At 37.3% G+C, this 16,611-nt stretch overlaps 1 protein-coding gene across 4 annotated transcripts in view; it reads right to left on the reverse strand.

Moving 5' to 3' along the window:
• The window catches only part of ENTREP2 (endosomal transmembrane epsin interactor 2), an 87,841-nt gene that overhangs the window by 42,374 nt on the left and 28,856 nt on the right, over nt 1-16,611 (reverse strand). For all 4 annotated transcript variants that reach the window (XM_053988264.1, XM_053988263.1, XM_053988262.1 and 1 more), the window contains exon 2: nt 9,435-9,491. In XM_053988264.1, the coding sequence (XP_053844239.1) occupies nt 9,435-9,491 (57 nt within the window). The remainder of the gene's footprint in view (nt 1-9,434; nt 9,492-16,611) is intronic.

Here is a 16,611-nt window from a genome sequence, read left to right on the forward strand (position 1 = left end):
TCATTCAGCTAGATCTTGGAATTTAATTAATTTATTATTTAGTGCTTGGTTGTATCTTCATTTCTATATTTTTATTAAAATATTCAGTGGAAAATTCTAACTTCAAATATGATCCTATTTAAGATTATAAACAATGCTACTGGTTTTGATTTACAAGAAAAAATGATGCTTCCCTGTGACTGTATTTTATTTACTGCCAGAGCAGCAATCAGCTTCCAGCAGGAGTGAGCTTTGGAAAATGAAGGGAATGCTGGTAACAGCCCGTGGGCAACAGAGGGGGCACTGGGTGTTTGCAGCAGAATTTGCATCACACAGAATAACACCTATTTAAAGACCAGAAGGAGTAGTTTGGTTTCCTCCTGTTTCACTGTGCAGCAAACAACAACAACATCAATAAAGTGAGGGACTTGGTAGCTGCTGCCAAGGCTTTTCAAGAGCCCTGGAATCCAAAATGCAACCTTGGCTCTGTATACAGGAACAGAGTGACAGACAAATGCAAATATGCATTTATATCAAACCAAATCTCCTAATATCTCATCATAAGAAATATTCAATACCTCCAAGAAATTCCCTGTCAGTAGAAGCAATGGGCATGCAGATAAGTTCCTCAAGTAGGATCAGATTAAAAGACTAAGACCACAATGAGTGCATCACTGTCACATTCTACTCACAGCAATAGGTGTTTGTTGTTTCCGTAATGCTCTGCTACAGCTCCAGTAATTACATTATTTATTGCAGTATTTTTTAGGAAAGTGTAAGAGGGGGCCTGATTTAGTAATAAAGACCTTGTGCTCTCAGCTTAGAAACATTAACCAGAAATTTGTCAAAAGTAGATATTTCAGCATCTACTAATTTTCTGCTCTTTCTATTCCAATTAACTCTTTTAGCATCTACACCTTTCTGTATCACAGAATATTCTGAGTTGGAAGGGACCCAAAAGGACCGTCAAGTGGCCTGCAGACTACTGCTATATAAAAGAGAAACAAGAGGAGCTATACCCTTTTCTTTCCAGATAAAATTCAAACTATCTCTAGAAGTATTCAAATAATGTGACACACTTCTAACAGTAATTGTAACAAAAACAGTTTGCAGGTAATTAGTTTCATAGCAGAGAACAAGTTTAGGTTTTGTCTAATAATCTGTTAGAAGGACAATGGGGAGTTGCCAGCTAATATGCTAAAGAGGCTAATTTGAAGTTTGCTACATGCAAATAAGCACTCAAAGGAATCCTTCCATGATCTGCAGCTAATACTGCAACAGTGCAACCTTGTCATAATAACTTACTATAATAAATTGTATCATATATAATCATATAATTTTTACTGTATGTGCAGTCAAAATAAGTCATTTGGACAAATTTTTTTTAATAGTAGTTGTATTGTCTAATTTTTATCACTGACATTTACATTTCACTGCTCCCCTAAATAAAAAATCCATGCACATGAAATTTAAGTTAGTGTTATTTTGAAGGAGAAAGAAATCAGCACTAACCTATTTTAATGCTACTCAAAATGTTGCCAAGTTGAAATGTTTCAAAAACAACTGTTTCAGTTGTACAGTCAGGTGGAAAAAGAGGAGTTGATAAACAGAGTGATAATAAGAACTTCAAATATAATGCTTTCTGAATAGAATTTTGACCACACAAGCCAGATCTAAAATTTGCAACTACCTCAGCCATATTAGTTTAATTTTTCTCTCCAACACACTCTCCAAGGAAGTAAAAATGGAAACGTTTTAAAAATTAACAAATATACACTGTGCCTCAAAAATGTTCCACAACAACAGCAGAACGGGAAAAGAAAGCTGACATTTAGGGTCTTTAGACATTTAGGACACTAGGAAAGACAACATTTTTCTACATTAGCTTTGTATGAAACAGTCTGTATTTAAACAAAGTAGATAAATCAGTAAATAAAAATGAATACATTTTCTTCAACAATGTGAATAGTCTAATAACTTTTAAGAAAATCTACATAAGACTGAATTTATACTTCCATAGCAACTGCCTAATGGGTTCATCCACCTAAACAATACATTACTTTTTGCAAGTGTCACATTGCAGGAAGGATTCACCTCCATGCACGTGTCAGTGAAATGCTACTCCAAATAAATTAACCTTGCACAACATCTGTAGCAGGATTCCCTGAGGAAATAAAGGCTCGTGTTGTCCTGCTGACAAGGACAGACATCAAATCTCTGCAAGCAGCCCTTCCTGGCAGAAGCTAATGAGACAGAAGCAGGATGTAAAGGTCACACTCACAGATATTTTGTGTCTGTCTTTCCCAACATATTAATAGCAATTAACTACTCACTTGCAATTATTCTCGTTAATTAACAACTGCGTGCTCTCTCTGAGCACTCGCACACCAGAACTCTGACTTTCATCCCTGAGGAGGAAAATTCTGCCAGGTGAGCAGGGTCAGAAGCCACAAGTGCTGATCTCCATCAAGAGCACATGAGTATTTTCAGTATCAGTTTCTGAGGCAAGGCTTCAACGTGGGCAGCAGCTCTTTCCAATTCAATTGTAATGTAAACTCACTATAGTTTTGGCCATTTCAAGAAAAATTGCACACACATCTCCAAAGAAGATTCACATGAATAATTTGATGGAGATCCATCAGTAAATGGAACTTTAGGATGTCAAAGACCTTTCCTCATATATCTGAAGTAGAACCTAATCCATAATGCTGTTGCAGGTTTTATAGTATTTGTAGTAAGGAAACACAAACACTCAATCACACACATGTCTAGCTCAGGATCTAAACTGTGATTTACCTGGCAAGTAAATCCCACTCAAATTAAACTATTTTTCTTCAAGAAGCACAGGATAATTAGATTCTCTTTGGGTAACAGTGTGTTTCCTTCCATCTGTCACACAAATAAAACTAAAATCACATGAGCCTTGATTGAGTACGTGAGCACAAAGAGTGAGGTATCCATTCCCAACTCCATCACACCTCAAAATATTTTATATTAGTTCATACAAATATTTATTCTACTTTTAAAAACATTTCAAATGCAGCTCAGCTTGTCTCGAATAAATTTTTGAAGCTAGTGTTTCCTCACCATTTGAAAACAAAATACCAAGTTTAACAAATAGCTCCCATGTTGCCCAACTAGCCAGCCCCAGTGATACGTGACACGAGATTCATTTACCAAGGAGGAAGAAGAAATGCTGAAGCAAACCAGACTCTCACCAAGAAAGAGTTGAAGAAATTAGACTGTGCAAAGGCTGCCAAGAACTCCAAGAGCAGATGGGATGCAGCCTGCATTTCTAAAAGAAGGAGCAGATGAGATGAAAGAACCATCAGCAGATATATTTAGAAAGTGTGTGAGAACAAGGGAATTACTGATGGCTGAAGAGAGGTGAATGTAGCAGCCACAGCACACTCTTCATTGCAAGCAGCAGCAGCAGCACTGGGACTGGAACAGTGACAATTTCCCGTGGCAGGAACGCGCCAGCAGGAGCTGCTGCCATGGCAACACGATGCGAAGGCAGCACATGGGGAGGAGCAGGGGCTGTTTTAGGGTAAGTATCCAGTGCTTCTTTAGGAAGGGGCCAGTGTTATGCCCCAGCAGGGTTTGTCTGCTCTTCAGGAAAAGCTGCTTGTGGTCTTTTTAAACTCTACCACTGGGGGTAACTAATTAGCACATGGATGCTCAACAGACAAGTCCAGATTCTCACATGAGTGACAGCCAATGGCAGCTGGGCCCAGGAACAGGCAGCCCTGGTCAAAAGGGTATCGGAGAGATGCAGACAGAGACCTAGGCAAGAGAAAGCTTTAAGAAGTGTTGAGATGTAAAAGAGGACTTCACATATTCATTCTAAAGAGATACTTCACCCTGGGGCATCTTTTCTGCACCACTGCAAAGATTTCCCTGATTCACTTCCTCGGTTTCCTTCTCAAGTATTGTTTCTTTCTCACCCAGTTCACAACTTTACTGGGTCATTCTCCATTTTTTTCCCCTCTTCCTCTTCTGTCAGGTCTATTCTAATGAAAGGGCACTGGGGCTAGGTTTTTCTGTCAGTTGTTTCATGATATTAAAGAAGACAGAAGGGAATCAGCAGTCTAAGTTAAAAAAAAAAATCAATAGGCAGTGCACATTTTAAAAGCTAAACGGATATATTAATTTATCTGCAAAAAAAAAAAAATTGCAACATGAATGTAATCAGAGTTTACACAAATTCAAATGTCAAGATTTGAAAACCACACTTTTCAGACCCCTTACTCAATCCAACAAGGGACATTATTTCATGGCCTAAACCAATAGTTCATACATTGGGAAAAGACCTCTCAGGGCATCACTTTGAAACAAATATAAAAGAGAAGCTTCATTGAAACATAAACATATTTTAAATCTACTTTCAAACTGATGTTACCACTAAATACACTAACCTCACTTCTAGATCCTGTCTCACAGATTTTTAGCACAACTCCAGCATGCTGTAGCAGTGTGCAGACAGATGATGCAGTTTGGTGACCAGCGCAGTACAGCCACTTTAGTGCTTTATACAACTAACCCTCAGGGAAGGGAGAACAGGAAGGCAAGAGGCAAAGAAAAACTTAACTATGTCCCCAAGTATAGGAAAATACTGTTTACAGCCTACACTTTCTTCACTGAAATCATTCAGAACCGAGATACAAATCTATTGCAATTCAGTTATTTATGGTGCTTGTGGCACTGAATCTCTGATATATCAGAGATCCTATTGTATAACTTCTTATTGGCATGGTTTTGATCCACTTCTTTCTGGCCATCTAGGTCCTATTCTTCTCAAATCTTTTGATGTCTATCTTCCTCATGTTGGCAGACTCACATTTCAATTTCTCCTTCCTGTCCCAGTCCTCCACAATTCTCTTCCCCCTGATTTAGCATTCAGCTCCTCTGAATTTGGGTTGGTTTCCTTCCATGCTCCCAGAAAAGAGGTCAAAGAAAAACACTCTGCTTTCAATTCCAAACCCTGGGTTCACATCAGCTCTGATCAAAATTTACAGCTTTACATCTGAAGAGCTACTTTTTGAACCAGCACTGGATTTGCTTTCCAAACAGAAGTTATTGCAGCCTCCCAAGCTTCCTTTGGAAAGCAGCAATATGCAGCATGCAACCCCTGCCCATCTCATCAGAAACTGAAAAACACAGGTATGTAAGACGCTCTTGTTTTCACCCAGTGTTTTGTTCACCTTTAAACTAATGCTTCAGCCTCAAAGACAAGTGTTTGTCTAATAGCAGGGCTCCTAATGAACATTTTGATCAAGGAATTCAAAGAATGCTCATGCTGAAATGATACTGCAGAGTGATCAAGGGATCTGTTAAGGCAGAGGGATGTTCTGCAGCTCCTCTCAACATCACACAGGTATCAAAGTCAGCAGTGACACATGAGGGGATTGTTGCCTCAGACTCTGCTCTTTTTCCACGCTGTGCATTCCTTCACTTGCTCTTCTCCTGCAGTCCTGACCTGTTTATGCTGACATTGCCTCTCCACTACATAGATCATCTTCTTATTCCAGGAACCAAACACCAAATCTCTGCTTGAGGGTGGGTACTGGAGGAAGGACAATCACTTTTTCTTTTTCAAAATTCAAATATTTCTCTCAGATTTTATCTGAAAGGAAGCTGTAAATTCTCTTACAAGAGTTTGAAAAGACTTGTCTCACACCCCTAAAACTGCTCTAGAAGCTCAGGTTAAGCAGCAGGGCCAGGAACATGTCAACACTCCGCCTCACTGAGCAGAGTATAGGAAACTTACTGTTTTATAATATACTATATACACACACACTAATATATTATACATATATATACTAATACACTATTTCTATACATTTTAGATTTCATCTGTTTCCTAAAGTTTGGTTATTCCTGCTGTAGACTGCAATGATATTTAGTGAGAGGAGATAATCAATGAGGAAAAACATTTGGACCAGTTTTACATATTCATGCATCTTATGAGGCAATAGTATATGTGAATGTATGGATTTAAAATTGTTAGTAATTTCCCTTTTCAATGTAGATGTTTTTCCAATGATTTTTACAGAAAAAGAAAAATATTCAAGTCTGAATTTCAACTAATTCAAGTTTTTCACTGGAATTCTAGAAAGAAAAAATCTCTCATTTTGCAACTAACAAGGTGACCCAAGATGAATATTTTCTTAAAAAGTCAGTTTTTGTATTTAACTGAATCTTACCACGGGTGCAGCCTGAGACTGCACAGCAGTTCATCCTTTTGTCTGATATGCAGGTTGAACTGCAGCAATTTAGGACAGCTTTTCTTATTTTTCTAAAATGAAGAACATCTTATGTGCTCATCAAACACAAAAAGGCTTGAAATAATGGTTAATTTGAAGGGAAAACACCTTGAGTTATATACACACTGATTTGCATGTTCACTGGTGCACAGAACAGGATCTGGAATGCCCATTCATAGTAAATGCTTTTAAATAGCTATGCTGAGTAATCAAGATCATTTATTAATAAGTAGTATTACCTTGTGCTCATTGACATTCACAGACTTTAAGAAACCCCATATTATTGTTCATTGAAAAAAATATTAAATCTATCAGTTTATTGTAAAAACTTTCAGTTAGAAATGTAAAAATATTTTTATGGGGTCACCCAAATGCAGATGGCAACAGAGAAGCTTTCAACTCAATTCAGATGCTGAATTAATCTCCTTAGCACAAACAGATTTGCAATTACCATAGATTAGATTGTAACAGAAAAATAATGCGACTGCACAAATTGAAGTTTTTTACAAGGTAATTCCTCAGGTGCTCCACAAGCTCTCTCCCAGTTTTCAGACACTTCCATAAACCATGAGGAAACAAATTCCTACTTTAACACTGCATTTTAACACTAAGCAGTGGTAGTGACACAGCCAACACTTGGTTTCCAAAAAAGGGACCCTTGAGAGATTTTCCAAAAGCACTACCAATACTCTGAGATTTCAAAATGAAAATAGAGAAAGCTTAATGAGGAAACATCTGAAATATATGGAAAATACTGTTCAAAATCAATGTGTGAGCAATTTAAGTATCTCCTTTGCCTGAGTGTTTCCTCTGGTAAATGTAAATCCAGGTTTGATAACAGACACTGATTCCTTGCATGTATAAAGCATTTTGGCAACACAAGCAACTGATGGCTAGGAGGGGACCAAGAAAATTCAGATATACTAACAAAAAATCCGGCAAATTTTCCAGATAATTAAAATTTGCAAAGATATTTTAGCAGGAGAACTTCTAAATTTCTGCACATTAATATTGCAGGAAAATGTCCTTAGTACATACACATTTGTAAATCTTTAACTGAATGCAGAATACAAAAACAGCATTCATACTAATAGCTTATAAATACTCAACTTCTCTCAGTTTTGACTTTGGTTCCAAAGTGTTAAAACTATGCAACAACATGCTCATTTCTACACCAATACTACATAGCACATTTCTAGTATGATACAGCCGGAAATTAATGGTTGATGAGCTATTTCTGTTTGATGCTTCTTCAACTTCCTCTTTTTGCCTGCAGAAAATAAAACATTGGCAAAGAAAAGACCCTGCATCTGTGGGAGAACCCTGTATGATTACAGTGCTGAGCAAGGCACATCCAGCAGTGTGGGTGGCTGACCCTGGCCAGCAGGAAAGCACCACACAGCCACCCACTCACTGCCCCTTGCAGCAGGACTGGAAGGGAATTAGAAAAGCCCAAATGAAAAAAACAACTTGTGGATGGGGATAAAGATAGTTTAATAAGTAAAAGAAAGAGGAAGGAAAAAGCCAAAGCAAGCAATGCTGTGTGGGAAAACCAGAAAGCTTTGATACTGCACAAGCGCTGCTCAGCAATAGTCAAAACACTAGTTATTATAAACCAGCTTTAGTCACAAATCCAAGATATGCAGAAAACTGGCACCTTAAAATATCACAGTTTCACCAGTTTTCAGGACGTCACATATGTTGCATGGTTTAATTTTATTTAGCTTTATTCATAGCTTCAAATGATAAAGCTATTTATCTATCTTTCTGCTATCACTCTTGGCAATGCCAGATTCTATAACACACTGCAACAAAAAGGACACATATTGTAACTGATTGTCTAGCTGCCTATAGTACTATAAAATAGGTTAAAAGGTAAGTATTGACCATATGTATTTGGCATATGTGTTGTATAAACAGATCAGGAGAAACATGGCTCATTAGCATGTTGGTGGTAGTTTGTGCTGTGAGGTTGCAAAGTTACACATTATTGACTGCTAATCAGAACAGTCACCCTGCACACGTGGGATCCAACTGCTCAAAGGTATTTACAACTCAGCAAAGAAAACAGGACATTATGTAGCCACTGTAAAATCACTACACAGCTTAGTCACACACAGAAGTGAAAAACACCATCCCTGTCCCCATTCTTCAGCTGATGATTGTATCACCATCAATGCAGAAGATCAGGATCTAACACAAGACCATCAAGCTTACTCTTGGAAATAATTTCCTAGAGGAGATTTTAGGAAGATGAGCTATTCTGCAAACATCAATGTTACCATTACTGTTTCCTCCCTTTTATCTTTATTTCCTTGAATTACACTTACCACGACTGCCTATTTACATTTCACTGAACGAGTCGATATTAGAAAGCCCAGCTGAATTTACAACATGCAAGTGAGTGTTCAGGAATCAGAGAAGAAAAGTCTCAACAGGCCTGGATAACATTTCTGATGTCTGAATATTATTTATTCCAATGATGTGAGCTCTGCCTACTGTCCGAGTTTATAATATGAAAGATATACATGAAATTCTAATCAAAGTTATTCTTACCAGTGCAAGACTCTCTATTTCATACTGTCCATTATGCTTTAAATTCCAGGGACTATCTTCAGTACTATGTTACAAATGTTTTGTGCTATTCTGTTACACATGCACACTGTTTCAAAGGCAATGTTTACCTGCTAACACATCCTTATTGACACAGTCATCAAATGTTTTCAATAAGCTTGATTTCCATTTAATACTGCTTTACATTAATAGGTTAACTGAAACTCTATTAGCATGCACACACAAAGAATGGATTACTGTTCATTATTAAGTAATTACATGAATCTCACAACAGAAATAATAATGTAGCTGAAAATCTTTCTGCAGATGAAGACAAACAACAACTAATTTGCAATGGGCTTTTTTCCATTCAGATACCTGCTAAAAAGACTGCTCTGCAGTGCATTTTTAGGCAAATTAAGTTAAATGCAAAGGTACAAGCAGACCAACAATCTGTTTGTGAGTCAGTAGAAAAAATACTGTTTTCACCCATGTGGTTTATACATTACAACTTCAAAGGTTTCAAACTTTTTGCACTAAGTGTTTATAAAGATCAGGATACACAACAGCACTGCAAATCATCCCCACAGACCATCAGGCTTCTCTATAAAAACAAAAGCACTGGGAGTTGCTCACCACAAGGGACAGGGGCCTCTTCCATGAAACAACACCGATCAATCCTGACAACAGCACCTGGAACAGAGAGCAGAGTTACTAAAGAGGCATGAGGGTTATACCCGTGTCATTAAAAACACAGTAGGTAATAAGATTAAGTTAATACACAGTCATGATATGTATTTCCAGAATGCTGGAAACCAAATACTAAAAATAAAATGCTTTGCTTTTATTCTCCATAAAAAATAAACAGAACTAGTACTAAGCTGTTTTTAAACAAATTTCAGTCCAGCTGCCAGATTCACTCAGTTGTGATCAGATCACAAGAAGTCATTAAAACATTTCTTTTCTTCCAGTCCCAATTGCCATCAACACTAAAGGAGAACAAATGTTTAGGGCAAATTTTCTTGTGATCTTTTACCACAATTGAAAATTAGCTAAAAAGGGGGAGCAATGACAGAACAATCACAAAATCATCCAGAAATCCAGATAAATTAGCAGAAGGGTTTTTTGTTCTGTTTCACCCACCCAAACAACCTCCCCACTTGATCGTATGTTTGAGACACGACCCATACATTCATTAAAACTTGGATTTAGCATACAGACACATTACTCCCTATACTACGAATCAAAAGCAAGCAGGATTCAGACCTTTATGCATCTAAGCTAATCTTAGGTATTTTAAAATAACATGCAAATTACAGTTGAGATGCCATAAGCTTTACATGTAATTAAAAATGGAGAAAGAAACAAGAAATGGGGTGAGAGATATTGACCCTGGTGTGGGAGGAAAAAAGTGGAGAGGAGACTTTTCATTACTGAATTACAAAAATAGTAACGTTAATAAAATAAAATTCAGAGAAAAGAATGCATCATATATTTATTTCAAGAGTCCACAGTGTCATTTCTTCACCTCAGCTTGTGCAAAGAGTCTGCGTAACAATAACTTATATACTTAGCTAGTCACCTTTCCCACTCCATCCTGCTTTCCTAACAATCTTTTGGGTGTAAAAATAGCAGAGCATAATAAACAAAAATGCATCTATATCTAGCCACTGCAGAAGCAATGTACACAGTATTGGGAACCAGGCTGGAAAAAAACCAGTCTAGTGATGCTTGGTGGGAACGTGGAGAAGGAGCTGCTGGTTATCTGGAGCAGCTGCACTGTGGAGTGATCAGTTTAAGCTTTTACAAAGTCCAGTCTGTGGACACACTTACTGTGAGCATGTTTCAACCATATTTCACAATCTGACAACAGTGCTGCAGCAGATGTTGAAAACATTATTTAGAAAGACAACATGTGGAAAATGCGCCTTTTGGTATTTTCTTTAGTAGCTGTGCCATTAAAAAAAGACCCCTCAAATTAGGGTTTTTTGTGAAACCTCAGTGTTAGTTTCTAAATGAAGTACAAATGCAATAGCTGGGAGATAAATGCACAGTAAAAATGAACCAAGACCAGCATATGGATATCAAAGACTGTCCAGATAATGCCTACATGCAAATGTGCATAGTTTGTATTCTACAGCATTTCCTACAGCAGAGAAGTTACATGCTTCTGGATGTTGGCCAAGTGAAGGAAAAGTCGAGAATTCCATCTTTGCTGTTAATTAAATGTGCTCACACAGCTATGTTAGCTTATTATTACTGTATGATAACTTGGCTCTGGGCTGATAATCCTGTAATGTGGAACTGCACTCAGAAGGTAAAATGACAAGGTTAGCTAGTTTATCTGCTGGCTAGACAGCAACATGCTCTCAATTAAATAAATGGGCTGGCTGAAATTGTGAGGTTATTAAAGAAAACCCTTTAGGAAAACTAAGAAATTGCATTCCAAACCAGAGCATGTATTGATACATAAAATATTTGTAGATAAAACATAATTCACCAAGTCACATGGTCAGAGCCAAGATACTCTAGTGCACTACCTATGAGTAGCAAATCTTTACTTTCATTTACTGTGTGACCTCCCTTCCATGAATTAAACCTCTACTCCTCTTGTCTTATTTGTGGCATTGCACAGGGTGCAAGGGAGCTGATCCCTTTTGTTCAGCTGAACTACAACTGTGTTTGACCTTTAGAGAGGCCTTGTAAGATGAAAGAGGTACATGTGTTTTGGTATGGAAAAGGGGAGCTTTGTGGCACTCACTGTACTGGCTCTCCATGCAAAAGGTCAAGCACAGCCAGGCCACTTGATAAATTTACACTAATTATAGACACAAGAACTCAGTGTCCCACCTGTTTAATATTGACACCATAAGAGGTCGCCTCAACAGTGCTGTCATGTAATTTTCCAACCTCCCTTAGTCCCCTGTCTCAGTCACTGGTTACCCAAAAAACTTATTTTGCTTTGAGATGCAGCTACTTCCAATGCCAAGCACCTCACATTAACCCACAATGTGCACAGCTACGTAACTAGGAAAGAAGCACACAGAGGACATCACATAATGATATTTAGTTAGTATACACCAAAATACTATCAAAATAGAAATCTACAGATTTCTTTTGATATTGAAGATGACCAGGAATTTAAGAACAAAACCAAACCGCACCAACAAACCCAAACAAACAAGTAAAATACCCCACAAAAAACCCCAAACCCCAACCAATCTTAAGGTTTTGTTTTCTCTTCAGCTTACACTTCTTATAAATACAATGCTAACATTAAATACAGTAAGTAGAAACCTCACTTTATTTCTGTACAAAAGTAGCAATTATTTGAAAAGTAGTATGTAATTTACAGGCCCAAAATATCTTAAAATAATCACTCAGAATATTCAATAGCTCAACATTTCATTCCACACGGCTTTTTGTGTTTTTCAAAAATCACTACATCACATGTATTCTGTGCACAGGTTTTTTCTTAAACAAAAAGTAAACTGGAGTTTGAGGATTTTAACAATCCCTTAACAATGGCAAATGTGTTTGGATTTCGGAACCTGCAGAGTACGTTTCTCTACTACCTTGGACCCAACTTCCATCTGCTGAATTGTAGTCAACCTCCCTATCACATAATAATTGAAATAAATGACAGCTACTAAAAACATTCAAAGAAGTAGCTTTCCCAGATTCCTTAAGGAGCATTCCCACAGATATATGTAGATATATGTACCTGCTGATTACCACAATGCTGATGCACGGAGAAAAAACAGAGTACATCAGTCCTGACTTCTGCAGCATTAGAAATGCAGTAACTCAACATGCATATGAAAACTCCATTATCATCAATGCAAGTGGTGCTCATGCATGACAAAGATGCATTTACTTTAACAGGCACATACTGAGGCAGGGCAAAACCAGAAGGTAAAATTACTTTCCAGTACAGGGACTCAAACAAAGGATTAGCCCTTGATGGTGTCTTTGCCAGCATTTTGCCTTCACAGTCTGGTGAATCTCTAGAAATTCAGAGGGCTCTTACTTTGAATATGGGACAGATCAGATGATGCAGTCTCTCAATGTATCTTAAATCATCTGCTTTACAAGTCTCCAACTCCAAAATGGCTCTTGTATCTAATACATTCTCCAGTGTGGTTCCTTTAAACTTCTTTTCTGAACTACATAAAACCTACATTTATATAAATATTAATTAAAGCCACACTACGTATAGTGAAACACTATCAAGGTACAAAAAAACCCTGTAGAAACTTAAAATTACTGATGTCTATGTATTAATTTGCTTAATAAAATGATTTTTTCCCTTAGTTTGACTTGGGATCTAAAAATGGTTTTCTAGTCTAATATAGAGCATGAGTTATAGAATTCATCTTCTGTTTTTATTTATATTTTTCCAATTTTATTCTCTACTGTTATTCCTGCTCTCTTGCTCAGCCTGGTACAACATATATCAAGTAACTTGGTTATTTTATACCAGTTTAAGGGCTAGTCACATTTTCAGCTTGTAAATACAAGATTAATTCTCTAAGCAATGGATTCAATCACATGAAAAGAAGCATACAAGTTCTCCACAGTAATTGCAGAAATTCCTTCTCAGGCCTCTTCTAAGAACTAAATGTATATGTTTACAGAAATCTGTGTATGTGCTTCCAGAAACATGTGTTGTGAAGACAGGTAGATAACCAGAAACCAAAGAGCCTGTTTGTAACAACACATCAGACAAACACCATCAGGGCGGGCCAGGCAGAACAGGCACAGCACAAACAGGCAGATGAGGCACGAGGCAGCTGAGTGGAGAGGGCAGGGCAGAACCCGGCTGCCAAAGGGAAATCCCAGCACCACTAGTGCTTTCTGCCAGCTAAGCACAAGAGCAGCTGTGCTCCTGCACAAGGGCCTGAAGCCACTGACACTTCCCAAGGCTCCCCTCTCTGGGCTACAGGAGTACACACTACTGCAAAGATTAGTTTTGTCAACCCAAATGTTCCTGGAAGGGTAAAGTTCAATTGTACCCCAACTGCCTTTAGGTTTAGGTGTACCTCAGACAGTCTAAAACAATGGCCGAAATATCTTCCAGGATGATGTTTCTGTGAAATCTACCACAGCCCATGTAAAAAGTAGATAATTATTAAACAAAATGCAAGCATTAAATACTGTGTGAGTAATGCCACAACTATCATATACTCAGAGACTATAAAAGCATGACACATTACTACCAAAGCATGAAATCTTCTTATAATAACACTCTCTGCAGCATCTGCAATCCATTAGTGCAAAATGCTGGTAAAGTTAAATACATACTAGAGGAAAAAGAACTGTGCTACATGGGAATTAGCTGAAAAGTGACTGGAATAGTCCACCAGTAATATTACTGTCCTTTCCAATTCCTGGAAAAACAGGAGGGATGAAAATCTCTTGGGGTGAAGGTGATATGAATGCATTAACAAGTACCAGAAGAAGAAAAAGGTTTATATATTTCTATATGCATACACACACACACACGAATACTGTATGGACAAATACAGAACAGTGGCTTGGTTTTGGAATGGTCTTCCAGGGAAGTCATCCTAAAGAGTGGGTGCTAATAAAAATCATACCATTACACCACATTCAAAACTCTGCAAAAATCAGTCATGGGCTAAAGAGTTTTTAAAATAGTTAACATAAATATTTATTAGCAAATATGCAAACTGACTGTTCAACATGCTGCTATCACTGGAATCCAGGCACTGCTCTCTCATTTAAAGGCCACATCCCTATAAACACAAAAAGCACAAATGCCACCAGACTGCAACCACAAGCAAAAGATCCGGACGCTGCAAGATAAATACAAGCAAGTCAGCAGCAACCAGAAAACCACAATGATTTAAGCACAGTTTTGGGCTACTTTATAAAAAGACTCAGTGTGTTCCTGACTCACAAACACTACATCATAGCTTAGTCGCTCTCATTTATCCACTGTGAACCTAAAACTAATCTAATTCTAATTGCCATGGAAACGGGAGCAAAGAAACAAAATCCCTTGGTGCCCCACAAGAACAGGACAGTAAAATTACCTATACATTGACACAGCTACCAGACTGTATTAAGAGCACACAGTTCTGATCTCATTTTAAGCTCTAGGGTGAGGAGGTTTTTTTTGTTTTGTCTTTGTATTCCTATCAAATATTCTCCATACCCATCAGGAATCTGCTTGCTACACATCTATAATTTGTTTCTAGAAGGAAACAATTTAACATACAGAGAAAAACAAGCACTGATGGAGCACATATATATCAGAATAATATATTTTTCAATTATAAAAAACTTGACATGTTCTGTATTTGTTAGCCTTCTGAGTGATTCAGAACCATTATGCTCAACTTCACTAAAATATGCAAACTGTATTAAAAGCTATGGACAGGGATTTAGATAAGATATTAAGCACAGAGCTGATATGTCAGTGACTCACAATACAGTCTTAATTCTAATCTGGCTTTTATTAAATATACTCACAGAACACACTATTACATTATCTTCTATGCCCCATAATGTAATCCATGGGCATTAATAAGGCACACAGCCATTAGCATAAGAGTATTCAAAGGGAAAGGTAACTGAGCAGTTTGAAACCAATCCTCCAAGCTTTCAAATGTATTAGATTATTTATGAACAAACCTGAAATAAACAGATGACTGAAGAGCAAGCTCAATATGTGCTGTTTCATAGGGGAAGATTTTGAACTCAGAATAAAGTCTATTGAGATACTGTAAGGGGTAACATAAGAAGATTTTGTGGCTCTTGAACAATTCTCTCAAAATGAAGTTCCCTGGCAACCTAAGCAACTTCCCTTCTCCAGAATGACCCATGAATGAAACAAAAGAACACAACAGCTTTGAGTAACACCAGGGGCAACACTGCTGCAGAACCAGCTGCTGTTTTCCACACTGTTCAAAATAAAAGCCAGACCAAGCAATTATTTCACAAATAATTGACGGAAGAAATGTGCTGCCCATACATGATATTCAGCATCTCTACAGTAGCTCAGATCAAGTGTGGATAGCTTATCGATTCTTTGAAGCAGGAAGGGTTTACTGAGGCAGCAGTCAAAAGCTTAATTAAAATGCACTGAACCAAAGAAATCAGTGAAATTAGACGCAGTTTGTCCAATATGATAGATCTGTATGCAGGTGTTGTAAACTCAAGTGTCAATTCTTCCCTCATCTGAATATTTATTTTCTTGGTCTTTATGTGCATTCCGTGCAATAGATTTACAAAGATTATTTCTAACAGGGATGAAACCTCCACACCTACAAGTATATTGAATTTCCTTTCCAAAACTACTGACACATTTTTAATTGTTTGTAATGAAAGAAATAATGCCTTGAAATAATTGGAAAGCTATTATGAGTCTATAAAATGATTCATGCTTTATTTCTTTCGTAATAGTTACATTCCTTCAAGGGCTGAAAATGTGAAAACTTCATCTTAATTCCAGTAATGAAGGATTCTATATTTTTCCATTACTACAGCAAAGGTATCACCCAGCTATCAGAACTTCACTTCCAGAATTTTCACTTTCTGTTCCATTGTATTTTTTAAAAAAATTATAACCATAATGTTATTCTGACAAAAAAAAAAAAAAAAAAGGTGATACATTTCTTTAGACATTCCCTAATCTGTTTTCACACAAATCTTGACTTGCATCATTGACTCAGTACAGAAAATTATTCTAGAAATATTGTTTCCCAGTAGCATTTGGAAATTACTAATCAGATTTTTGCTGCTGGGCTCTTCCAATAATTATAAGAATGAAGACTGAGATTGTTTA

The sequence above is a fragment of the Vidua macroura genome, chromosome 12 (assembly GCF_024509145.1).
Source record: "Vidua macroura isolate BioBank_ID:100142 chromosome 12, ASM2450914v1, whole genome shotgun sequence".
NCBI classification, from domain to species: domain Eukaryota; kingdom Metazoa; phylum Chordata; class Aves; order Passeriformes; family Viduidae; genus Vidua; species Vidua macroura.